Below are 26792 nucleotides of genomic sequence, written 5' to 3'. Positions count from 1 at the left end.
AAGAATCGCAGAGTTACAAATATATGGAAAATATAAAAGCTAAAACCCTAAGGCATCACCACGGCCCTGGCAGCAGAGGTGCCCACAGGCCACCTGAACGCACAGCAGAGCCTGTCCTGCTGCCACCCCCCTGCCCCAGCGAGCCCCTGGACACCAGGGACACACACCCAGCCCAGGCAGGCACCCCTCACTCACCCGTCTTCAGCTGGAAGTGGTAGGCGGGCAGGGGCTGCCAGGGCAGGGCCAGGGCCACCAGGGCCTGCAGGTGTGGCACGTGCTGCTTCATGTCGGCCGTGGCGTTGCTGAGGCCGTAGGCGAGCAGCTTCTCAGCCACGGCAGCCGGCGTGAAAACCAGCCTGCCCCGCGTGACGTAGTAACCAACGGTCAGGTTACTCGACTGCTCCAGGATTTCAACCTGAAACACACAGAGCAGCGTGGTTTTTAATTTTTTTTTTTTATTGTTTTGCTCGCAGTTTGTGGAAACCCAGGGCACTGGGAATATTTCTCTGTCTGCTCTGGGGTGTCCTGACCCCCAGGGGAGCACTGACTTTGACCCTCATTCAGGGAGAAAGTTTCCTAGACTGTTTGATAGGCTAGAATCCACAAAAGTGTGAATTAGATTATAGAGGGTATTGTAGGTGTATCACCCAGGTGAGAAGTTTAGGTTTTGGGATTTTTAGTATGTTGTGGATGGAAGCAAGATGGAGGGCACGGGGTGTCGTCCTGGGTTTCTTCTTCATGCTTCTTCTTCCTTCTTCTTGATTTGGGTGGCATTTTGTAATTGGGCAGAAAAGTCCGCATTGCAGGCACTTTGGGATCAGTTATTGGGTTAAAAGGGAAAATAATCTAGGTGTCAGTTCTTAATTGGATAGCTTAGTAACAAGAGATTGTTGGCCATTTTGTGCTTTCTAATGAAAAGCTTCTGAACTCATGGTTGTGAGACTGTTTCACTGATAAGAAATAATAAACAGCTGAGTCTGAACATGAACTATTGTCTCAAGTGCCTTCAATCTAGGCCCAGAGAAACCGATAGCAGTTCAGATATTCTTTGTGCATGTGACAGCCTGGTCAGAGAGCAAGAAAACTAGATAAATTTCCCAGAATCGGCCTGGGAGACTTTAGGGAGTCGAAGATAAACAATGATATCCAATTATTAGGAACAACCTGTAGGTGTTGCTTTCCTAATGTCTGTTTTCTTGTTATTCTCATAAGATTGTTTATGAATGGGTATCTTGTTAATTAGCCAGCCAGGTGAAAGGTATTGATTGAATGACCAATGCGGTCCACCTGTATCAGAACAGGGTCTAAAAGAGCGTATAAAAAAAAGTAAAGATGGGTGCTTTATGCCACTCAGCCTTCTGACAACTCTGTGTCATTTCTTGCTAAACAGTGACAGCTGTTTGATGGGGTTTCTCACCCCGAATTTGTGCCTCTTGCAGGGGGTTTTTATCCTGCAATCCCCTCTAAACGCTGTAGGATCAGTTAGTGTCATATCAGACACGGTGTGGATGCTGAGAACTGGTCAGAGAAGAAGAAAGTCAGATAAACTTGCCCAGGAATTGCTCCTTGAAGTTCTGGGAAATTTCAGAGAAGGAATTAAAACAATTCTTAACCTTTGCAGCCAGTGATGTATTCTCGTAAGATATTTACAAGAGGGTGGTGTGCCTAATTAGCCAATGGTGTGAGGGATGTTGATTGAGGACCAATCAGGTCTACCTATATTGTAACTGTCTATCAAAAGTGTGTGTATTTTAGTAAAACAGCATTTTGCCTTCTGAGACTTTGGAGTCCATGTGTTGCCCTATTCATCCATCCTCAATACAACAGCGACAGGCACGGTATTAGCAGAGCTGCTCAGAGAGTTTTAGGCTCAGCCCATGCAGCATGGGCTCTGAGTTAAAGTGCAGAACTGCTACCACAGCTGCAAAGCTCCAGGTTAGGCTGGGCCTTCATTCACGTGCAGATACAGGGACATTTTACATATACATGGGAAAACACAGAGAGCTTCCAGCTCCTACTCTGTGCCTGAAGTTCACTGACTTTTTGAAAGACAAAAGTTTCCAATATTTGATTAGGCTGTCTCTTATCTCCTCTTCTCCTGTACTGACCCAGATGGTTAAGTCTGTGAGCAGGCCTATATGAGTGGAAATGCCAAACCACAAGAATGGACACACTGTGAGTCAAAACTCAAAACATGAGCTGAGTTTTACCTCAAAATTCAGTATTTTCCAAAAAGTTTTAGCCCTGGAACTGGTCCTTTCACTAAGTTTTAGCTGGTTTCCTCTGTTAGAAGAAGGCAGCTTCTCTCAATTTGTAGAAAGGTAGGGGACTAAACCTGTCAGTTTTTATTGCTGCTGCCAAGGAGCACACAGTTCCCAAAGGAACTGACATCCTCCACACTTGCAGCAATAAAGCGTGAGGACCGAAGCCAACTTGATAACCTCTGTTTTGAGAAAAATTACTTTTTTCCTTCCCAGAGGCTTGGACTCCACACAAACCCCAGCCTGAGTGCAGAGGAAGCTGTGTCCCAAGGAAAAGGGCCCTGGCAGCCCACCCGATCCTGCTCCCACACACAGCAGTGCAGAGGTTCATGCAATTTAGCTGCAAAGTGATGAGCACATCACCTCCATTTATTTTCAATAAAACATGCTTTCTCCCTGCTCGGGATTCTTGTTCCTGTGAAATTGCACCTGTCAGCAACTGGGTTTTCAGAGCAGGGAGTGGACTGACAGCAGGGACATCCCATTTACCAGCCATACTCTTGCCATTGATCCAGGCTGAGCACAGCAGCGCCTGGCTGCCCCTGAGCAGAAGTCACTCCTGAGCTGCAGGGGGAAGAGGAAACTGCTGTCAGTAGTCATTTCCCAGAGCACACTAAAAAGAAGATTGCATTTCTCTCTTCTTCTTCATCAAATAAACCGCTAAAAGCTTTGGAGTATTCCTTATATTGTTAGGGACCAGAGTGGGTGCCACCTGTGCCTGGTCTCATAGGAAAATCTCAGAGCTCCCCTCCAAGAGGCTTCCTGCATTCAGGGACACCACTGGAACTGCAGGCAGCTGTGGTTCCTTGGTGGGAGAGCTGTTTTGGTGAAATCAAGCAGGGAAAGCCAAGCATGCTTACCTGAGCACTGACATTCTGGTTGAAAGCTTGTCTCAGCACTTGGTTGAGGCCTTTTCTCACACTCTCCCTGAAGGCATTGCTGATCATCATCCTCCTTGTGTTCAGAAACAGAACTGTGGAGCAACAAAAGCCACAGGGTGGTTTGAGACATCACCACACTCTTGTTTGCTTTCTTATAATTGTTTTACATTGGGCTGGCTGTGCAGGGATCATCAAAGCAGCTTGGATTAGCAGCAGCTCCAAAGACAAGAACTGCAGGGGCTCAGCAGCTCCTGAGTTCCCTATTCATCCCATGGCAATAGCCCATTGTTTCCGTGTTTCCAGAGCAAGGTCTAACAAATGCAATTTCATTAGCAGCAACAACAAGTCTTTGCCATGCTGCCTCTCCAAGGAGGCACGAGGCCACTCACTGCCTGAGGACAGACTGGCACAGCATTCCCAGGGGACTGAGCCAGAGCTGCACAGGCAGGCTTCACGTCTTCATGGCCACAGTTACATAAAAGAAATCTGCTGCTCCACTGCTGCAATTATTTTCTATTTAGAAAGCATCTGTATGCTTTCTTTAATAAACCTATCACTATCTTCTTATTTTTCTCTTATAATTTTCAGGAAGAGTTTTTTAGCTGTGCTTCAGTACTTTCAATCATATACTGTACACAAGCTACTTTTTTTTTATCTTTAGAAACTCATCACGCTACTGAGGGGGACATTTAGCAGCTAACAAACACACATTAGGTCCATCCAAAAGCTGCTTTTTTCACTGTAGCCTGCATCATGCAAGGTCACAAACTCTTTTCTGCACCTATTCTTTGCTGAGATCTCCCAGACACACACATCTTCTGGTGCTGTGCTGCCACAAGGAGTCCATGAGAAGCCTGGGCAAGGTACCTCTCCAGGCCCCTTTAGTTCAGAGTTCTTACAGCTAAGGAGAAGCTGCCCATGAAAAAAAACAGCCAGAGCAAGAAGTGGCACTGTTCACATGGAAAACTCAAAATCCTCCCATTTTGAAGTGTGCAAGTCTAAATGCTAAACATAATTTTCAAATGGATCTGTACTGATAGAATAAGGTGTTCATTCTAGAACAGGAGGAGGATTTTGTGCACAAACAGGGCTGAGGACCAAGGCAGGTCACTGCACTGTCCTCTCCAGCAGCACAGACTCCTCACTGCGAAGCAGGCACCAAACCATCCTGGCTTACAGGGCTATCCCTCCATACAGGTGGTCCTGCAGTGGCCCCTGAACTCCACAGCACCTGATCTCACCACTTCATTTGACACATTCGTGTCAAAACCCAAGCCACAAGTAAAGCCAACGCTGTTTCCAACTAGCAACCCTGCCCGTACCCATCTGGTTCGTCAGCACAGCAGATCAACCACTACTGCCCCACATTCCTGGACACTGGGGTGTGTTTCTCACGCCTCACAGACACAGGAGAGCCCTTCAGCAAAGCCAGAGGCTGCACGTACCTGTTTTCACCATCATGTTGGCAGAGAGCCGGCAATCCAGGGAGGGAGCTGCCGTCATGTTAGCGAAAGCGGCTGCTGCCGTGGTGTCGGGAGGAGCAGGGGTGAGTTCCACGGCAGGAGGGGGAAGCCTAGTTGTTTTCGCTGATGCTGTAATAGATGTCAAAGCTGCTGTCATTGTCAGTGGGGATGGGGTTGGCCTTTTGGTGATGTCTGAGCTCGGGAACTTCTGGGTGTCAGTTACTGTTGTTTCTATCTGCCTTGGTGCGTGGGCTGTGGGTGCGAGTGTGGAAGCTGTGACCGTGCTGCTCTTGGGGGTTATGAGCAGAGCTGGCATGTCCAGAGGTGAGGCAGTCGTGTTTCTTGTTGCAAAAGGAAAATCTGCCTGTGTTCCTACTGAGCTCAGATCCGGTGCCAGTTTTGTGGCAGTGTTATTTTTTGTTAGTGTCAGTATCGGTGTGCTTAAAGCCATCACGGATGGCAAAGGGGTGTTTTCAGTGCCTAGAGAAAAGAAGGAAGAAGCTGGCACTGGTGAAGCTGGAGATGATTTTCTTGTTAGTGGTTTTGCTTCTGAAGTTTCTACTGTAGGTATTGCACCAGAAGATACTCCAGATAACACTGTAAGAACAGAATGGGTAAAGTTGGTTGTTGACAAAAAAGGAGACTCTATCTGTGTTGGTGATGCATGGACAGAAGTTATGATGACTTGACTGCAGAGCACTGGTGGTAGGGGTTTGCAATGGGATGCCCTTGGTAGCTTTATTAGATATGTTACTGGGAGCTAGGCTATGACTTGTAGCACTTGTGTCCCACTCCTCCTCACTGAATGTGGCTGGATATTTATCAGCCACAAACAAATAACCAGTGGACTCAACTGGTTTTCTGCACATTCTGGAAAATTCCCAGAACCACTGTCTTCTCAGATCAAACTATTCAAGAGAGTTGAGAAAGAGCTGAGAGAGTTGAGCCTTCTTAACCAGAAGGCTTGGTGACAGGGAAGGGCAACTGGGCTGACACTGCTTCTGTTTGGGGCTGAAGTAGTCAAGCTGTCAGTGAGCTGAAAAGCCAGCACTGGTGCTGTGCCTAATGTTTTGGTCAGCAATCTTTCCAGCATCACTTGTTTGGGATTCTAGAGAGCTAGGGAAAGCACCTGCTGCATTAACAGGAGGCACATGTAAATGGAGAAGTGCTTTCTCATGTATACTGATAGAAACCTCTCCAACACAGAAGAAATCAGCAATGTTTTCAGCCATGTTTCCATGCTTTATTTGCAGAGAGTCAGGCATTGTCAATGCAGTAGCAATGGATGAATACTGAACAGAAGATGTTTTCAGTGCAGGAGCATCTACATCAAATTCTGAAAAGTTATTATTTTCAGGAAAGGGTAAATTTGAAATGTTTTGACTACAGGATGTATATGCATAGTTTGCTGAAGGGGGGGAGAAGAGAGGCTGCTGATTTGTATTAATTTTGTTTTGCAGACTTGACACTACTGAGTATGGTGCATAGCACTCATCTTCCAATGGAAAAGTACTTGGAGCAACTTCCCTTTTTTCCATTTAGACTGAAGTTTTTACCAAAGGAATACTAATGCCAGCTGCAGACAGCAATGCTTTATTGGTCCACGTAGAAGCTGAAGTTACAACTTCAGGAAGGCTGACAGGATCTAAATTGCTTTCAGAGTCTGCATTCAAAATCCTGGAAGAGCCAGAACTGTGGCTGCCCATCACTGTTGTCATGGAAACAAGTGATGGCAGCGTACCCCACGCTGGAGGCATGACAGAGGCGAGTGGCTTTTTATCAACTGAATGCAAAGCCTGACCAGAGGTTAAATGATTTAAAGCTCTTGGAGATTAATATTCTTCATGTGGGGTCCAAGAGTGGGTACTCTCATCTTTCTGTCTTCATTTGCAGTTGCATCTGAACTTTCTGCACCTCCAGGTGGTTCCAGTCGTGCAGTCACAAAAGCAGTAGTAGCAGAAGTATTTGTGGTAGCAGGTTCAGGTTTGGAAAGGCATACAGTGGAAGTAATTAATGGCACTGCAGTTAGATCAAGAGTCATCCTGACCATCTCCAAAACAGTGTCTAATATCCTTGATCCTGTGAGGAGTATACAGGCGTGGATACCCGGAGAAACTTTGGAAAGCTGAGTTCCAGAATGCAGAACATTATTAGCGTTGAAGTTCACGGACATCTTTGCTGTCACTCCTCTTCTGAAAGGCTGTTGAGCTGTCCTTGCCACAGGAAAACCACCAGGATTTGGGAAAGCAGGGCCGAAGCAGCTGGGAGTCTCATGCTATTTGCCTGCTAAGTTCCATCAGTCCAATTTCTGCAAAGTTCTGATTCAGAGGCAGCAGTGGGAGGGATCTGCAGCCTGTTCTGGTTGGCTGCTGCCGCCCTGGGACTGGCTGTGCGTGCTGCCCCAGTAAACACCTCGTTTGTCTCCGTTAGCGAGGGAGACCTTGGGCTTGTTGGAGAGGAGCGTGCTGCATTTCTAAAGAGAAAATCTGTTTTGCTTCTAAATTCTCCTACTGGCAGCGCTGCACTGCGAGCGTGATTTGCATGTGGAAAAAGTGATATTGGCAGTGAAAGGGAGGACGTGCTCTGTGCTGAGCTGGAGACCTCAGCTGAGCTCTTGGAGGCTGATGACATGAAAGGTGCAGGGTGAGAGGCTGTAGTGGAATTAGTCAGTGCTGTGAAAGACTGAGGGTGACTCATTTGGTGGTATTAGATGGGGAGTACCCGCAACATGGAAGACTGAGGTAGGAATAGCTGCTGTATCCTGAAAAACTGATGATGGCAGAAGAGTGGTACCGCTAATTCTGCCAGTCAGTGCTGCCCTAAATGGCCCCAGTAGAAGAGACATTTTACATACTCTCATCAAGGAAGCGTGACAAACTTTTGGAAATTACTGTCAGGGAAGACTGATGCATTTTTGACCCAGGAATATCAGAATATACAGATGACAAAGAGGTCCTTTCCAAAGGGAACCCTTTTCCCACTACTCTGTGAAATGCACTGTTGTTGATCCAATGAAAAGCATGGACCCCATAAACCAGTTGGGATCCCTTCTGTGATTCACCACACTGGAATGCCCCATGCTTAGAGCACTATTCCTGCTTTCACTAACCTGTGAGCTAGCTGAATCTGTGCTGAAGAAACCTTCAGGATCTGCAGACAAAGGCACTTGGATGGGCAGTACAGCTGGTTTAGAAAAGTTAATGGCATGAGGTGACTGGATTACCAATGAGGAGAATGATGGTGATGGAACAGCGGCAAGCATGTCTGATCCTGATGTGCTCTCTCTGGAAATGGAGGGTGTTTTCTAATGGCACTGGCTGGGATGGCACAGCTGTACTCAAATGTGTCACTGGTGGTGTGGTGGGCAGTGTGGCAAACATACCAAGCTGAGGCAAACCTGTTAGAGCAGCTGTGTCATCTGCATCTTGAGACGACGGCCTCAGAGGCGACTCGGCTGAAACCTCAGCGGGTTCCTGGGGTGCACTGCTCCCACTGCCTTGGTAGAGGGAGGGTGACAGGTGCATCTGATCCAAAGTCCTGGTACGGGCACCAGTCAGGGTGGTTCTGATCATCTGAAGCAAGTCTGCATTCTCCAAAGTCTGTCCCAGAGAAAGATCAGCTACTGAGGGAGTCTTGGTTTCTGTGGAAGGCCGTGTTGGTGATAGTATAGATCTCCAATTAGGAAAAGATCCTGTAGAAGGAGCATCATTGACATGCTGTTGCCTGACACCTATAAAATAATAAGTAAAATGAGTATATTATTCCCCAAAATGAAGAGTTGTTATCTTGTTGCTACAAATCCCAACACAAAAATGCATTAAGTTTGGTAAAACAAGTGAATTTTTTTTGTTGTTTTCAGAGTGCATAAAAATTCAGAGAAAGTTAAAAAAAAACCAACACAAACATGAAACCCAGTGAAAGGTTCAACACAACAGATTTTACACTCCTCAACTTGTTTCATCTAACAGAAGAATAAGGGAAGCTGCCTTGGCCATGCTATTCCAAAATCCTACTTTTACCAGGGATGTCTCAACATAGTAGAAGACACATCCTTAAGCCTGAGACAATTCTTGAGGTTATCATGAGTCACCCTGTGTCAAAATACTGTGTGAGAAGATGGGTTTAGAAGCAGTTCAGAAAGGGAATGGGTTTTGACAAGCAAGCTTCACTGCCTTGGCATGCAGTCTGACATGGGAATAGAGTCAGCACTGGCTGTGTTCCTGTAGGATGCATCTGGAGGTGCTCATCCTGCCAGCTCTAATAACGCGGGCAATTACAGGCACAAAAGGAAGAAAATAAAACAGGGGTGAACAAGAGGAGAGGGGGGCAAGATCCAAAACAAATTAGGACATTAAACACTTTTTTTGACATGTGCAGATGCTCAACACATCATTTCAAACACCAGTTTACTCTGCATTCAACACCATAATGTTCCTAGGCTTTGTTTTCTTGAAATGATTACAGTTATCCTAAAATCACAGAATGGGAACACTCACATTTGTACTAATTCAAAGATTAAGATTCACTCAAGGGTAAAATTTAAGATGGTGGGGTTTCTTTTTCCCTTCCCCCACATCAAGACAATAGACCAAACCTCAGTCCTTGCACTTGGTACCATGCCAATCTGTGTCCCCTTGCATAGCCAAGCTGAGGGAAAACATGGAGCTAAATCCTGCCCTCCAGCTGCAGCACATCTGGACCCGACACAGGGGATGCCAACCTCCTCCACAGCCCCGTGAATAATTCAACACAATGGTGTGGAAAAGCAAGCAGAGCAGATCCTGAGACACATAAAATGGGCTGGACAGTGGCTCCAGCACCCATGAACCCAGGGGTCAGCAGAGCCAACAGCACCAACTGGGATCAGCCCACACGGACAGGAGCCAGCAGTGGGAGACCTTACAGCACAAGGGAGGAGAATGGGTCACATTGCACCTATTTAAAGCTAAGTTTCTTTCTTTCTACAGTTTTCTTTCCTCCTGAGTTTTTTCACCACCATCCTCCATATGCACAGGCCACAGTGGATGATTAGACCAGCTCCTTCAGGCTCCCGTGTGCATTCCACAGGAATGTGCTGGAATTGTGTTCAGCATTTTCTCACTCTTAAAAAAAAGTACACACACACACACACAAAAACAAACAAACAAACAAAACAAAACAATGCGAGATCTCCTATTTTATCCCTGTATTTAAGTGTTTTATTAAGCCATGGTGAAAAAACAGCCATTACTATCTCCTTCACTGAGATGCAAGAATAATTATAGTCTCCAGAAGCAATTTTGTTTAGGGAAGAAGCTCCAGGATGGGCAACAGAACAGAGCTCTGCCCTCCAAGCAACCAAAGTCCCCAGAACTTCCACTTGACACAGGTTAACTTGTACACAAGTGACCTGGAGAAAAGCAAAGGGAGGCAGACACAGGGCTATATATGGCAAGGAGAGACAAGCAGGGGAACAGGGAGCCCAATCCACTTTTATGGAGCTGCTCCAGAAGGCCAGCAGGCTAGACAGGAGGCTGCAGAGTCCACCAGGGAACTTGACCCACCAGGAGAGGTTTGCAGCACAGAGGGGACACTTTTGTACTTGGGCCTTGGCTGCTGATGTGTCATCAGGGGACTGCAGACTGGTGTGGCCTGGTTTCTGATTCTCTCTGTGCTCCACCTGATGTTGGAAGGCACGTTGTGTTCTAGACTGTGTTTTGGTGGCTTTTCCTTCCTTGTGAGTCTGGCAGATTTTTAACAGAAGGTAGGAGAGATGAGATGTATTTTGCTCAGCTAGAATGGATTCAAACATGTGCCTGAAATTAAGAACCTGACTGATGTGCTTTGCAAAACCAGACTTTAGGCAACGTAACCTGCAGCTTAAATAACTCTGCTGGTGAAGTCACCATTACCCAACCTGTTGCACCTCTGACTGTCTTGTTTCACCAGAAATGAAAAATGACTGCAAGGCCTTCGTGTGGGATTTCTTTTAGCACTTAGTCCTAAAACTAATCTAGCACAAGTCCTAAAGGGGACTTAAGCAAGTCAATGTTTTCTACTTTTCCAAAACAGCAAAACCTGTCAGCATCAATCCTCTCACAGGCTGCACCATTCTTCACACATTTCTTCACACGTTGGTTTAATGAGAATGATTACGAGCAGAGAGAAAACATAAACCTGGAAAAAGCATTGATGTTACCTCATATTGACAAGAAGGGAAGAAAAGTTCAAATATTGCAAAGAAGATAAAACACTGAATAAAAATATCCTCTAGCCACTTCTTTATTCCAGTCCTTCAGTTCTTGTTCCTTCCATTCCCTACCAACTGCCAGTTTCTCTGCTCATGCCCATTAATGAAGTCAAGCTCCCGAGTTACTGAAGCATGAAGAAAATTATACAATATGCTGCAACCTATGTATGATGCTGGCATTCCACTGCAGCAGATTTTCTTTTATTCTATGCCTATGGAAAGATATTGACTGTCAGCATCTGTTTCAAACTGCCATAAATTCAGCATCCTGGTAGAAACCAGACAGACACAACACATGGAGTTTAAACTGAAGGATGTACTCTGTGCTTGAGAATTGTTAGGATGGCACCAACCACTACAGCTCCCCATGAAAAACTGTGCAAACCAGGACTGCATCATGGAAAAAAAGGGCAGGCAGGAAAACATTTCACTTCTAAATCTATCAACAGCTGAACGCACTTGATGAAGGAGGAGACAACCAATTAAAAAAAAAAAGCCACAGTGAAAACTCCCTGCAGCATGCATTGTGCACTGAGCCACTGCTGGTGCACACCAGTAGCTGCTCCTCCTGCCTCTAGATTACCTCTAGATTATTCTTTCATATCTCAGCCTACTGATGAACCACCACCTCCAACCATCCCAAAATCCATCTAGCAGTAACCTCATTACAACAGCCATCACTGATGAGGGACCTTTCCATTAGCAATAACGAGGAACATTTCCAATATGCCAGAGCAGGAAGTTAAAATCAGTCCAGTTTGGAGAAAACCATGCTTTCTACATTTCTGAGCACTTCTGTGCACACCTAAAGGCGTGATTAGGACCCTGACCTCTCCCCTTTAATAAAGCGAGCGTCCCCATGAGGAAGGTGTAGGATGTCATGAGGGCACCCCTCACCTTCTCTTCTCCAAGGTGAGCAAGCCAAGGGACTTCAGTCGCTTCCTCCACATCTTACCCTCAAGGTCTTTCATCACCTTCATCGCCCTTCATCACTCTAACAATGTCCTCCTGCCACTTCTGAGTCAATACAAATTATCAACTCAAAGGCATCTTCAACAACAGAAGATTTTTGTTCTCTCAACTTTGGTTGCATTACTTACAGATTACGTACTTATCACCTGGATTGATAACATTTGAAAGTGAAGCTGATAAAGGGGACATTCAGAAATATTATTGCATGACTGACAAAGACATCTTCCCCATTATATGTCAAGTATGTATCTTTTCATAACCTTCAGCATACAGAAGACAGAATTTCAATTTTCCAATCAAGTTTCTTTAATTATTCATTTTTGAGACAAAAAAAATTACCAAAAAAAGACAAAAAATGACAAAAAAATCCCCAGCTGCTATTAAGAACTGTAAAGGCTAAATTTTAGGAATAAAATAATACCTATATAAGACAGTTGTAGCCATATAAAGCATAGCAGAAATCCAAACATAAGCAATCTGGATTTTATACAGCTCTAAATCAATCAGCCCTAAGGGAGAGTAACTCCAAAGACACCTTATAAAAAATCAGCCAGTGAGAAATACAATTACTTGCAAACAAACACTTCAGCTAAGCCTTTCATAATGTCTCCCAAATATTCTCCTGGGAAAGCTGGCAGGCCATGCCTTGGACATGTGCACCCTTTGCTGGTTGAGAACTGGCTGGATGGCTGGGCCCAGAGAGTGGTGGGGATGGTGCCACATCCAGCTGGGGACAGTCATTAGGGACCAGTGTTAGGGACAACCAGTTTATTATCTTTATTGATGAGCTAGGTGAAGGGATCAAGGGTATCCTCAGGAAGTTCACAGGCAACATTCAGTTGGGCTGGAGTGTTGAACTGCTGGAGGATAGGAGGCCCCTGCAGAGGGATCTGGACACACTGGAGGGAATGAGACGAGGCCAACAGGATGAGGTTCTGAAAGGTGAAGTGCCGAGTCCTGTGCTTGAGTCACAACAACCCCTGGAGTGCTCCAGGCTGGGGGAGGAGTGACTGGAAAGTGGCCCAGGGAAAAGGACCTGGGGGTGCTGGTCAACAGCAGCTGAATACAAGCCAGGGTGTGCCCAGGAGGGCAAGAAGACCAATGGCACCTGGGGTGGATCAGAAATATCCAGCAGGACCAGGGCAGGGGCTGTCCCCCTGTGCTGGACACTGGGGAAGCCATGCCTCGAGTGCTGTGTCCAGTTCTGGGCCCCTCAGGAGTGTGTCCAGAGAAGGGCAATAAAACTTGTAAAGGGTCTGAAGGAGCAGCTAAGGAAACTGAGGGTGTTCAGCCTGGAGAAAAGGAGGCTCAGGGGTGACTTTATCACCCTCTAGAACTGCCTGACAGCAGGGTGGAGCCGGTGGGGATCGGCCTCTCCTGCCAGCCAGTGACAGGATGAGAGAACACCAGGGGAGGTTCAGGTTGGACATCAGCAGGAATTGCTTCACAGAAAGGGTTGTCCAGCATTGGAAGGGGCTGCCCAGGGAGGTGGTGGAGGCCCCATCCCTGCAAGTGTTCAAGAAATGACTCAATGAGGCACTTAGTGCTGTGGTTTAGCTGGCACAGTGATGGTTTGGCCAAAGGTTGGACCCGATGATCTCACAGGTCTTTTCCAACCTTCATGATTCTAGGATTTGAGAAGAACAGCAGCCCACCTACAAGTATTACTGAGAGACAATAGCACTTTACCCCACCCTATCCAGTAGCTACACCTCCTCTTCAAAACAATGCCACTAACATACCAAAAAAGCTTTTCTTTTTTTTTTTTCCTTCTGAAAAGTATGAGCTTCCCACTTATTATTGTTTTACCACAAGAGACTGAGTGCCCAAAGGTCAGATATGACTGGTAGGGGATACCATAAGAAAATTAACAGAATTAACATAAATTAACAGTAATCTCTGTTACACCAGTGAAAAAATGCACACCCTAATCACAGGGTTCTGCAATTTACTTCCATTGAAGAGCATTAAGCCTACACTGTATGATGATAGCACCACTTCAGAGTTTTCCTAATGCTGTCTTTTTTTTTTTTTCATTATTCATTAAGAGTTTGCAATTGGAGAAATGGCACAAAAATACAGATTTCATGAGCCAAAGGATGTGAAATACACTACCAACAAAAATACAAATGCTCAGCAAAGCATTTATAAAAATAGCTATGTAGCATATCAAAATCTTGCTCACTGTGCAGAATGGCAAAAACTATGCCTTCATCATATGTTATCCCAATTATACATTGATGAGATCATTACATCACAACCATTGTATCCCATACATCTCACTTTGGCATCATTCCACAGGCCTTTGCAGCTTAATTACACACTTTTTACAAAACAATTAACACATAAGTGTTTTCTAGCCCTGACAACAAGCCAGCCTACAAAACACCTGTCCTGAGCCCTGGTTCCCACAGGCCAAGCCATGCCTGCTCCTCTGGTCAGTGTGCTTTGTGCTCATCCTCCAAGAAATCTGCCTGGAGGGACCACCAGGATCATACTGGAAGGGAAAACAAAGGTGGTTTTGGCAGCTGCCAAACCCACAGCTACTGCAGCAGGAATGGATGGTGGAGAGCCAGAGAAAACTGCAAAAGAGTGAAGGTAAAGAAACCAGAAAACTAAATCCTGTTCTTCACGGGTATCTCATTATTATCCACTTTTTTCAGGCAGATTCTAGGAAAAGTTACGTGTTTCAACAGACACCTTCTCACATTTATTCCAGCTGTAACTTTTCCCAGATTAGATCTTTACCTTCCAAACCCAAAATTCCATCCTGATGGATTTAAACCCAGATTATTTGACCAACAGCTGAGATTGTTTACATCCTAGCTGCTGAAACCCTGGATGCCAAGAATTTCAGACTTTCTGTGTTGAAAGGCACAGACGCTCAAGAGAACACTGCATTTGACTTGAGGCTGTGGAGAAGCCTTCCAAAATTATAGAACTGGGATTGTGGGTGTGGTGTTTGAATAGAAGTGTGTAATATCACATGGTGGGAAACTCAGAGTTTAAGGGTTTAGAATATAGTAATATATATAAGCTAAGATGGAGGTTTTAGGGTCAATGGAGGTTTTTATCAGTCAATGTCTACAAGAGCCAGACAATAAAAAAAGCACAATTACATTCCAAAAAAGCCCTTTTTCCAGTGAGCTTACAAAATCATAACTGAAAATTATTATTAATTTATTTTTGACAACCAGGAAAATTTTTTTTTTCCTGATACCATCAGAATACTGTTGAAATGAAGCAGTTTTACTGTGAGGAAAAATCTCTGTGAGGAGGTACCACATTGCACAAGGTTTCCTTCTCAACAAACAAAAGTTTGGACTCCATAACAAATAATAGAAAAACATTAGGACACAATATTTGGTTGTTTCAATTGCACTGCCGTGTGTTTTTTCACATGAAAACCAAAGCAGAAATTTTCTGTTTGGGATGGAGGTGAACTTTCCTTGCCCTCACAGAGTAAGCTCCCTTTTAGTCCCAACGCTCCAGCAGCACATCAGGGACAACCTCTTGGCTATCAATTAAAATACAGGGCTGCAAGGAAAATGCACTTTTTGCCAGAAAGCTTTTGGCATGGCCTGTCTTGCTGGCTTGCCCAGCCCAAATGTCAGCTGCAGGGATTCGGGAGCTCCACAACTGTCACCAGCCCTGCTCCAGGAAGCCACAGGCTGGTGTGACTCGTCTTGAGTGCCAGCCTGGCTTGGGGCTCCAAAGTGTCCCCTCTGCCACCCAGGAGGCTCTGCTGGGAGGCTTTAATCCACTTCAGCAGCGGGAGGGAGGTAAAGAGTAGTGCAAGAGACAATGGATCAGCCAGAGTGAGAAAACCATGCTGTGGTGGCAGAGGGGACAACTCTGCCAGCAGTGATCCCAGCAGCATCATCTGCACGTTGGATTGAGAGCAGATGCTCAGCTGGATCCTTAGGAAATGAGAGTGTAAGAGAGGAGGGTTCATCACCACGCTGTGCCATGGGATAACTGCACAAAATCACACAGAAACCACAACCTGTAGCAATGGGTTTGAACAACTCAGGCCACGTTGTGCCCAAGCCAAACCCCTTGTAGTCATTCCTGTCAGAGCCCTCTGGAACACATCAATGTTACTAAGACATAAATTGTGCTAAATTAGAGGCTGAAAGAAGAGGCTGAAAAACTGAATGCCAAGACCACGAGAACTGGATGAAAGAGGGCAGTGAAGCACCTGGGCTGTAGGCAGTCACATACTCTGAGAAATGTATGCAGAACCCATGGACAACACAGAGGCACCAATCAGGAAATGTGTGTGCAGTAGTTCTAGAATGTAAAAATAGTGCATCTTGGAAAGAATAAATGGCTTCTGCTTAATCATAGTGGTTAGTTGTCCAGTGCCACAGACATATTTTATGAAAATCCTTTTGCCAGGATTTTTCTTCTCCTGAGAAGCTGAAGAGCCTCAGGAAAGAAATGTAAACAATGACTATCTGCTGCTGTGGAATTCAACAGGTGCATCTGTGAGTGGTCCATGCTGGTTGTTTCTAATTAATGACCAATCAGAGATGCAGCTGGGTCGACTCTCTGAGCAGTCACAAGGTTTGGTTATTCATTCCTTTCTTTTCTTTCCAGCCTTCTGAGGAATCCTTTCTCTCTATTCTTTTAGTTTAGTTTTAATATGGCATTTTTAATATACTATATATCATAATATAACAAATCGGCCTTCTGATAAATGGAGTCAAGATTCTCATCTCTTCCCTCGTCCTGGGACCCCTGCAAATCCCACAGTCAGGAGTCCTGATTCCCTGCAAGAACCTGCTCTGAGGCCTCTGCCCTTGAGCCTGCTGAACGTCCCCATCATCATTTCTGCTTGAGCTGATCTGGTTTTTCATAGGATTGAAGTGAATAAATGATGTATACATTTATGTATTTGCTATTATTTTAAGTATTTGTTATTATTTTAATTGAGTTTTGGTGGGTTTTCAGCAACGTTTTCAGGTTCAATACCTTTGTGAGTCTGACAGCCTGCTTTAGGATGCTGCTTACCTATTTATTTGTAAACAGACATTTGCACAAACCTTTGCAAAGGAATTGTGTTTATGCAGGAAAGTTGCTGTAGACACTGCTAGCATCAGCATTAATGATTTAATGAACAATATAGCAAAAAAATTCAAGGTCATTTGGGAGCATACCAACAGCAAAGCTGGCAGTTCTTGTGCTTTTACCTTGAGTTTTACAATATTTGAGAGGCTTTTCATGGTAAAAACGAAATAAACACCCCAAAAAAAAATCTTAAGTAAAACACACTATATTAGTAGTTGATTTCTCATTCTTTACATGAAAATTCTGAATTCTTGAAATTGTGGGGGAAAAAAAGAAAGCTAAATTGCTTTTAAATGACATGATTTTTAAGCATATGACATTTTCACAGGACTGGTTAAAGTTACTCAGTTATTTTCAATTTCCAGAGGTAGGATAGACTAAAAGGATGGCATCAAATTCTCAAAAAGCATGAGAAGAGTTTGGCTTGCAAGCTCTGATCTTCTTAGGCTCTGGAGTTAGGCAGCAAAATACAGGAAGCACATAGCAGTCTTGCTACTGTCAGTAACCCAGCAGCCAATAGCAGTAATAGTAGTACAGCTTTATTATTATTATATGCAACAAAAATATCTATTTTCTTAACTAGAAGCTACTCCTTTAATCAAGCTTTCAGAATTTAAACTCCCCACCAAAGCCAGCACAAAAGGAGACAGCAGAGAGCTCCTGCTAAAAGCCATTTAGATTATTCTCCAAAGGAAAAAAATAAAACTATTGTTTGCAGAACTTTCCTAAAGAAACGACAGTGCTTCCAAAAGGTTGAACTGTGGGCCAAATTACATAATACAATATATTCTGACATGCTTGTTGAGCAATTGTGAATGTTCCCTTGAGCCAAAAAGCTTTCTGCTCACCAACCCCAGAACATCTTCAAGGGAACATTTGAGGCCACAGCCCAGGAGCAGAGAAGACCCTCTGGACCAGGAGCAGCTCAGCCAACACCTCCCCCTGGAAGGGAGACCCAAACTGGGGCTGCAGCAGCAGGAGGCTAAACCAGGACACCAAAACAAGGGTGTGCAGGTGTATTCATAAATTCACATGTGTTCCTCACGTGCCTGGGGTGCCAGAGGGGCTCAGCAGAGAGGAGGTGACAAACAGGCTGGCAGCACCAGCACCCTCAGCCGCTGCTGCTGATAATTGAGCTCCAGGGTTAGCACCTCAATAATTTCAGCTTATTTCAGAGCTTTGGAGTTTCAGTTTGTGGAGGTAACACTCAGACACACACAAGCTGTGTGAGCTTTTCAGTGACTATTTCAGGCCAAGAGGTGCAGGGCAGGCAGGGAGGCTGAGCCTTGGGCAGCCCTGTGCTTGCCCTGGGGGCAGATCCTGTCTGGGGTCTGTTCCAGCAGGATAACCAGGAGAGAAGTTAACCCTGCCTTAGGAGAGCTGCCATCTCAGAGGTGCCAAGTTAACAGCATCAACACAAGGACCCAGGATCCCACAACATCTTTTGCTGCTTTCCAGCTCTTTCCACTGCCTGTGATGGAGGGTAAAGAGGTGAAGACCAGGAAAGAAATGTGGGTCACACACAGAAGTGTCCTGCTTTCTCTGTCTGCACAGGGTTCAATATTGCCCCACTGATAATGCTTTCAAAGTACAGAAGTCTCTGCCCTTAAAAAAAAAAACTGTAAAGATTATATTGATTTTTAGATTAGAAAGCTTTCAGGTCATACTGAAGAGAGGGTGAGAAAAGAGCAAATGCAACAAAATAATCAAATAATCAAATCCAAGTTCCATTTTCTCTTCAAGATCTGCACCAAATAACCAGTGTTCATCCATCCTGGTATACAATGTGATTCCTGAACCCAAAAAAGTGCAGTCTATTGCACAGCCCCAAAAGGGAGAAAGGTTAAAATACTGAATATATGAATGACCCAATAGACAAATACTGAGTTGAAATTTTGGGGCATTCTTCTTTGGAGGGGAATCCTCCTTATGACCATGAGTGGGACTACAAACATAAGGAGTTGCTGGGAAAGAGTCCACATAAAATGCATGCTTTTTCTTAGATTAGAAAAACTCTATTCTGGAGCAGGATAGCCAGCACTGAAGGTAAGGGACAGCACAGAAAGCTGCTCTAAAAGGCTTTGGGATTTTCCTCTCTCCCCACTTAAAAAGGAGAGAAACTAAGGAAAAAGTCTTACATACAACATCTAGTTCTTCCTTACATACAGACTTTTCAAAAATTATTCATTTTAAAGCAATCCCCTTTTTTTAAATCTGATTTTTGTTTTTTAGTTCAATATTGCCCTTTGAATCCTATCTTTTACAAACGCAGTAAAGGCCCAGTCTCAAAAAGGGAAAAACACTCCCATGTGGAGCAAACTTTCAGCTTCCAGGAAGCAGTCAGAGAACTTCCTGAGGTCAAGTCAGGATGACAGGCAGCAATTAAATTCTCCTGAACCACAAATCAACCTGCAACTTTGGGTATTCAACCCAAAGTGCAATATCCTTTACACATTAATGAACTATGCATATCAACTAGCTAATTAATTCTTAACTTCCTTGTCTGTTCTACAGTAAACAAAGACTTGGCTCAGGCTAGGAACTATCATGAAGTTGTTTAAAAGTTATTTCTGTTTTCTATGACTTTCACTGTGCACAGCCCATTAGTCTTTATTTTCAGGGTATTTTCTTTGCTGCATAAAAGTGTCAATAGCTCGGGTTTCTAACAATATGTTGCCTCATTCCCTTTTCTCACCTCTCAGAAAAAATGCAAATATTTATCTCTACTGTCCAAAACAAAAAAAATCAGCCACACTCGTGGACAGAGAACAAGAGGCTAAAAGCAGCAAGGGAGAGTCCAGTCACTGGTGGCAAAAATGCTTAAAAACTGCCCAGTCAAAAACTGCCCACTTCTCAGTCCAAAATCCAGAAGAAGCTTTGCACAGATGCAGATATTTGAGAATTGCTTTTAAATCTGAAAAATCAATAGGAACATTGCCAAACTGTGGCGTTCCCAAAAACACTGCAGAATTACTTTAGCTCCCAGCCCAGCTCCAGGGAGCTCCCCTGGGAGCAATGAACACTCAAACCACCACCAGGACAAGGTGCCTGCACCTGCTCCTCACCTATTTCCTGCAAAAGTGATGGATCTGTCTGAATCATTTGGGATTTTAATTGCCAGGTATCCAAGCAGCAAACCCAAAACTCAGGAAGAGCCAAGCACGGGGAAAACGCAGGTGGATGTACCCAAAGGCAGTAGCTCTGTGCTTGCATTGGTTGCCTAAGCACAAAAAATATCACAACTAATCAGTGATGTGGTGTGAAAAAGTTGATTCTTCTCCCTGAGATAAAGGCATTAGCATTTTCTGTCAAATCATTAGACAACCTCTTCCCTGTGAAATGACAGAAGCCCTAAAAAAACCATTTAAAAAAGCAGGACCACTGCCACAGGGCCAGCAATATTCTACTAATAGCTAAAGTCACTTTTAATTGTAAATGCTGAGCGATTACCCAGTGACCAGCTGGTTTCTCAAAAATAAGACACTGCCTGGAAGAAAGGGCATTATTAGAAAGAAAAGATGATGCCATTTCCAGATGGTGAAAAGCACTACACAAGTTGGTGGGTCTCCTAATTTAAATCTCCAAGTTACAGAAGAAAGATTTGAGCTTTTGAATAGACACTAAGTAAAATATTCCCTCTGAAAAGTTCAAAACAAAACCAAATAAGATGCATTTTTCCCTCCACAGCAATATGTTTCTTGGCTGCCTTCTGCTGCGCTTGCTCATGGAACTCACATGCTCCATCCCACTGCACCTCACTGAATGGCAAACATGGCTCTGGTAGGGCAGAAATCCAAAATCTTCCCCTTGGATCCCCAGTGGAACCCCATCTTTTTAACTGCTAGCTTAACTCAGAGATAAACCCCAAAAAGCCCATCTCTGTGACCCACTTTGGGTACTGCCACGATATTTCTTGCCACTCGAGTGCTGCTCTTTTTTTTTTGCTAAAGTTTCAGAAGATTCTGTTCTCCAAAAATTTCTGGGAGCTATTTCTAAAAACAGCCTCCAACAAAAGCAGACCCTAATTTCTTTGCAGCCACTCAGTTAATCTTTAGGGACATGCATAGTCACTTCTAACAAAAAGAGAAAGACGATGCCATACTCAGACAGGCTTTTCCTTTGTACACACACTGTGGAAACATTTTGCATTCATGTCAGTATAACTGAATATCTGGATTTTAAAGCCCTCAGCCTAACCAGGATTTTAGGAGCTTTATTGCTACACTGTCAAACACATGCACTATATAGTATTTAAGAAGGTTTTCCATTAATCTGCTCTGTGCTGGTATTGTTATTTAAATGAGCTCGTTCAAACGAGATAGGGATAACCAGGGGAAACTGAAGAATACAGGTTATTTCTTAAAAATTAAATAAAGATATATGAAGAGAAAGGGCATGAAGGAAGAAGGTGCTAAAACTTTCAGGTCATGCAGCCATTTATTACTCATTTTACTCAGTTAAGAGTTTAATCAGTCAAAGGATCAGCATTAAGATCCAAGTACCTGATGCTACAAAAAAGCAACCCTGATCATCCAAGGCTTTGCTTCAGAAGGTGGAGGTGAAAGCTTCTTCCCATAACCTTCCTGACATGTGGCATATTGCACAAACCAGGGCAGAGCATCAGTGAATTTCTCAAGTCAGATTTATGGTACTTCAGGTACTCTTTCAACACATGCTCTTCCTCACTGCTGAGATTTACTGGCTTGGTTGTCAGGAAAACGTCTCAGGAACGGTGAGTGCAAACGCAGAGGTGACACACCACACTCATGGGAAGAAATTTCCATCCAAAGGTTGCTGCCTTTCTGTCATCAATCAGCACACAGGCACAGAAAGCTGGTGACTTCATGGGTGAGCCATGAACTAAAGCTGTGAGCCACAGTAAAGAGTTACAGTGTGGATGCAGAGCATGAAAAGATCAGAAGATGCCCATTACAATTTCACCAGCAGGAAAAGAAGTATCTAAATTATTTTTTTTTCAAATATTTATTTGCCTCAGGTGCATCTACCTCACGATTTTCAAAATTCTCCCAATGAAGGGTGCTTCTTTGCCACCTTTTCCTCCAGGGTTCTCTCCTTCCCTGCAAGCCCCAAGAGGAGCATGAGCTGTGGGACCTGCCCTGCTCCCCAGCAGCTCTCACACCGCACCTATTGCAGCTCTGTCAGCTTTCCTGTCCTCCTGTCACTCTCCAAGGTCCCAGGCAGGAGTGTGGATCATGAGTTTACAAAGGATTAGAGTTCTCTGGGGCAAAGTTAGCCACCGGGAAAGTCTGGTTTGCACAGTGTCAAAGGGGCTGCCTTGAAAGAACAAAGCAAAGCAGCTGAGGGGTGTGGGGGGAAAAAGCTGAAAGACCAAGACAGCTTCTGGTTTCACAATTAGCTTGGACCAGATCAGAGCTGAGCAGCAGAAGGAAAGCCCAAAATGCTCTTTTGCAGCTCTGTAACACGGTGAACATCACTCTTCCAGCTCACCCTGCTGGGGACTCCTCTGGCCCCACAAGAAGAGGGACACACCTTGTCCCTACCTCAACATCTGGGCTCAAAGACAGGTGCTATTCTGAACTACCTTAAGCTGGAGCCAAAAGCTTTATTCGCAGGAAAGGGCAGAAATGAGCTTGTAAATTCTGGTCATAGTCTAGAGATTTGTCTTGTTGGCTTTCCCATGAATTTCTTTTTCACGGTTTTACCAAAAGCAATCTGAATCTTAAGAAAATACTAACAATTAATTTCATTCTTCACTGGCTACTGCTTTTTCATTAGCAGGTGGTGCCTAAAAGAGTACAAGGAATGTTCCCAGAATTCCAATTAAAAAAACCAAATAACAGCCATTTTCTGCAAAGATTTGTCATCTCAGAAGTTGCCATTTCAAAGTCATAAATATGTTTCAGTCACATCCCCTTCCTGCCAACCACAGGGCACCATATTTCTCAACCAAAAGCTTCTTTCACTGCATCAGTTATTTAAAACTCTGCCTAGAAACATTAAAATGCTGACAATAACAAAAATACATTTTGACAACAGAAGGCAGTATATTACATGACTTAATAGCATCAATCACAGGACCTCAGATGGCAGCTATCACAATGAGGCTGCACTGTTATGAAATAAGATGGTTCATTGGCAGTGCAAAATTTAGCTGGAAGCTAAAAAATTAATGCCACGCATTTATCCCCATCACAGAGGAACAATGCTCCACCAGTGGATTAGAAAGGGAGCCCACACTGCAGGGTGAGCCAGGATGGGATTAAACTCTTGCTCCCTGTGTGTGACTTGTTGTGCTCTGCCATGAAGGCACAATTCTCTTATCTTCTCAGCAAGACCTTGCACAGCAGCATTTGCACCAACATCAGTTTCCTTTGTTTAGGAGAGAGCTCTTTAAATGGAAATACAGCCAGCTTTCTTCTCAGTCAACTTTTTCTTTTTTTTTAGTTATTTACATAAATACTTTCCAACCTACTGCACACATGGCAAATCTAATCCCCATTTCCCTGAACCTGCTGAACCACTTGAGTTTTAGTAAAGCTCATCTTAACTGCAGTCACTTAATACCATCTCATCCAAGGAAAGGACTGGAAGTGCTAAAATATCTAGCCTCCTGTTTTTAAAACCTATCTTTTCTAAGAATAAAGGCCCATCTGTTGATCTGGCAGCATTTTGATCTTGCTTTTCACAGCTGCCAACAGCTGCAAGAGCAGCAGGGCAGGGATGAATCACACCTGCTGCTTCAGCACTCACATCCAGAGAGCTCTGGAAAATTTGGGGTATTTATTTTAAACTCCATAAAAATATGCCAGAAATCAGCAATTGTTTCTGTCTTGTTATTATTTTTGCCCTTCTTCTTTTATTTTTTCTCCTTAGTTTTGGTGCCCAGCTTTCCCAGGGACTCAAGGCTATTGAGGAAAGGAAAATAGAAATGAGATTTCTGGGAAATCACCCAGCAGCACACCCAGTCAGGAGAGGTGTAAAAGCAAAGGAAATGGATAATCCTGCAGGCAAGTCTTACTTTCTGAATTCCAATGAGAAATGAATTAATTTTCGTACAAATTCCTGTCTGTAGCTTTTTTCCCCTCCCTTTTTTACAAGCCTTTTTGTAAGCTATTTTGTTAATCACCTTCATTCTCAGGTAGGTATGAAATGAGATATGTGAAGAACCAGCAATGAAATGTACTATACACCTGCAAGTAATCTAGTCAGAAAAAAACAATTCCCAATTTAAATCTGATTCTCAGTAGATCAAAATTGAGTAGATTACAGGCAACAGGTTAAAATGGGAGACTGCACCTCTGCTGAGGCAAATTCAGGAAATCTAATTTACCAGAACACCAGAATGGATGCAGTACAGCTACTGCAACTGTCAGCATCAAAGTCTTTGAAATCTCTTGGCACTATCACATGAAAAAATAAATCTCCAGGAACTTTATTTAATTGTGGGTGCACATTAGTCACACTGTCACACTGCACTTGGTACCACACAACGTGCCTCGAGGCATTGCACTACAGTTATCCAAGAGCTACCACAGCCAGCTAAGAGAAAACAACATTTGGGAGGTAAAAAATATCTTCCAGTGGTTCCCCTAGGTGTGGCAAAGGGCTCCAAGGTTAAAAATATATTGGTATATTTAATCTTCTGTAGGGCTCAGCCTTCTGCGCTGATTCAGCCTCTGAGCTGACCTGAGCCAAGCCACGTTTGCTGAGGGCTTTGGAGGAAGAGCCACCAGTGACTGAACTACAAAATTAGTCCTTGCTGGCCCACTCTTTCTCCAGGAAAATGTGGTCTCTTTAAGCAGACACAAATAAATCATGGGGATAAGGTTTGCACCAATGCTGAGAATAATGTTGCTCCCTGCTTGCAAGATATAATGCCAAAACCAAAAGCACACCATTTAGACAAATATCCTTAAGATAATACCACTGCCCTGGGAAAACAGGCAGAGGAGGAATCTGTGCTCAGTGATCAACGACCTGCTGCTTGGCTGCAAACTACCACACAATTTAGCAAGCAGGATTCTCTGCAGACAAGCCATTTCTTTTGTAAAAAATGAGGGGAAAAAACAACCATTGCATTTTTAGCTAGATAATTAATAATGTTTCTTTTGATTTTTTTATTATATATTGAAAAATACAGACAGAGTTGCTCAGGTAAACTGCAATGCAACCTCATCAACACCCAGGTGAGTCAAAGCATCACCATGAAGTTTCTATCCAAAATATCAAGTATCTTCTTTGACTGAGCACCCAAACATTATTTTCCTGTGGCCTCTGATTTTCCCTTTTTACCTTCTCTGCTCTCTCTGGAAGGGTTTCAGACCCAGCTTTGCCTGCCAGGCATCCAAGGAAAGCTGCTCTGAACCACAAACCTCACCAAGGCACAGTTTGGAGCAGTGGTTTGGATACTTCTACCAAACCCACTCCTGCTGCAAATCATTTCCCTGCTGGGGCAAATCCCATCTCCACGTTCACCCACAATTCCTGACTCATGGACACGTTCCCTCAGAAAGGATGTGTAGGTCTGTGCAGTGTTCTCCATGAAGATATTTATTCTCTCTGTGGGAAGGAGGAGGTTGTAGAGAAGCATCACTGAATTCTGTGCCCAACCAGCCTCCCTTCCTTCCTCCCATATTCCCAAAGCTTGTAGGCACCAAGCTGGGACACAGAGTGACAGTGTTGTGTGACATGTCAGAGGGAAACTGCCCCAGGCCTGCCCCTTCTGCAGTTTTATTTATTTATAGCAACATTTACAAACTTGGTGCGCTAAATTCCAGACTCAGGCACCAAAACAGAACAACCTGCTTTTCCCAGCTGTGTATCTGCTCATTACCCAGCGACCAAAAATTTCAAGAATCATTTACAAAGACAGCTAAATTTGTGATTCCTGTCCCCAGACAAGACCCCCAAATGCATGCACTTCAGCTATTTGGCCTAAAGTATATTTGCTGCTGAGCAGAGACACATTAGCTTCTAAGAAAATGAAAACATAAGGAGAGGAAGCCAGAATTAACAATATTGCATTCCTGTGGGGTTTCTTCTCACCTCCATCTACAACGAGTTCACTAAACAGTAATTTAAAATTCTGTGCATTAAAGATTTACGTGGTAGCTTGGTCTTCATCTTCTGAAATACATAAACACTTTAACACAATATGAAGCATCCTCAGAGATTTGTCACAGTTCTAGGAGCTTTGGAAGTTCTTTTTGGGGTTTATGTACGTGCACACACACACTTTTTTTTTTTTCCCCCTCAAAAAGAGGCTCAGTTTGCAAGCTCCTCATCAGCTGAAGTGCCTGAAAGTAATTTCATAAACATCTAATAAGCACTTGGCATTTACAAGCTGCCAGGCACACGGCAATCGACATTTTCATGCAGAGTCTGGACATCTGCCCTCTGTGATCTGCCCTCTCTAAAATTAAAAGCAAATTCAAAATAAATTTTGGATATAAAAAATTTATATACCTAAAAATTTGGGTATAAAAATTTATTTAGGTATAAAATTTTATAAAAATTTTAGGTATAAAAATTATTAATTAAAATCACCTCTTCTTTTTGCGGTGATTTTATGGGGTTTTTTTACCCTAAAAAAGTCTTGGGTACATTACTGCTTTGAGTAGATAACTGAGTATTTTTAAGAAAGGTGAAATTTAACACTGAGTGCCACTTTGTGGAAATAAAAACACCTGATTTCCAAGCATATGCTGGTCCTAAATGGTACTAGAATTAAAATAAGGGCAGAAAAAAACCTCAGAGAATTATTCCAATCCAGACGAAGAAAATAAGAAAGAATTTTTAATGGAAGTATTTAAAATTAAATGAAAGGCAGATAAATAGGTAAATTACCTAAGCCATTAGAGCATTGTGATTAAAAAAAAAATCAACTTACAAGGAAACATTCCTGAAAATAGAGTCTTTCAAATTTTCATTT

At 43.7% G+C, this 26792-nt stretch overlaps 1 protein-coding gene across 5 annotated transcripts in view; it reads right to left on the bottom strand.

Annotated features, from left to right (window-relative positions):
* KIAA1549L (KIAA1549 like) overlaps positions 1-26792 on the bottom strand; it is a 133906-nt gene that overhangs the window by 68085 nt on the left and 39029 nt on the right. For 3 of the 5 annotated variants that reach the window (XM_038139430.1, XM_038139432.1, XM_038139433.1), the window contains exons 2-5: positions 8003-8335; positions 4588-5202; positions 3122-3234; positions 196-415 (exon numbers count right to left, since the gene is read on the bottom strand). In XM_038139430.1, coding sequence (XP_037995358.1) covers positions 196-415; positions 3122-3234; positions 4588-5202; positions 8003-8335 — 1281 coding nt within the window. Of the gene's footprint in view, positions 1-195; positions 416-3121; positions 3235-4587; positions 5203-7987; positions 8336-26792 lie in introns of all 5 variants that reach the window. The other 2 variants (XM_038139434.1, XM_038139435.1) reach the window with 2 other exon arrangements.

The sequence above is a fragment of the Motacilla alba genome, chromosome 5 (assembly GCF_015832195.1).
Source record: "Motacilla alba alba isolate MOTALB_02 chromosome 5, Motacilla_alba_V1.0_pri, whole genome shotgun sequence".
In the NCBI taxonomy this organism is placed as follows: Eukaryota; Metazoa; Chordata; class Aves; order Passeriformes; family Motacillidae; genus Motacilla; species Motacilla alba.
Note: the sequence above shows the minus strand (reverse complement) of the source record. Positions and strands in the feature narration are given on the sequence as shown.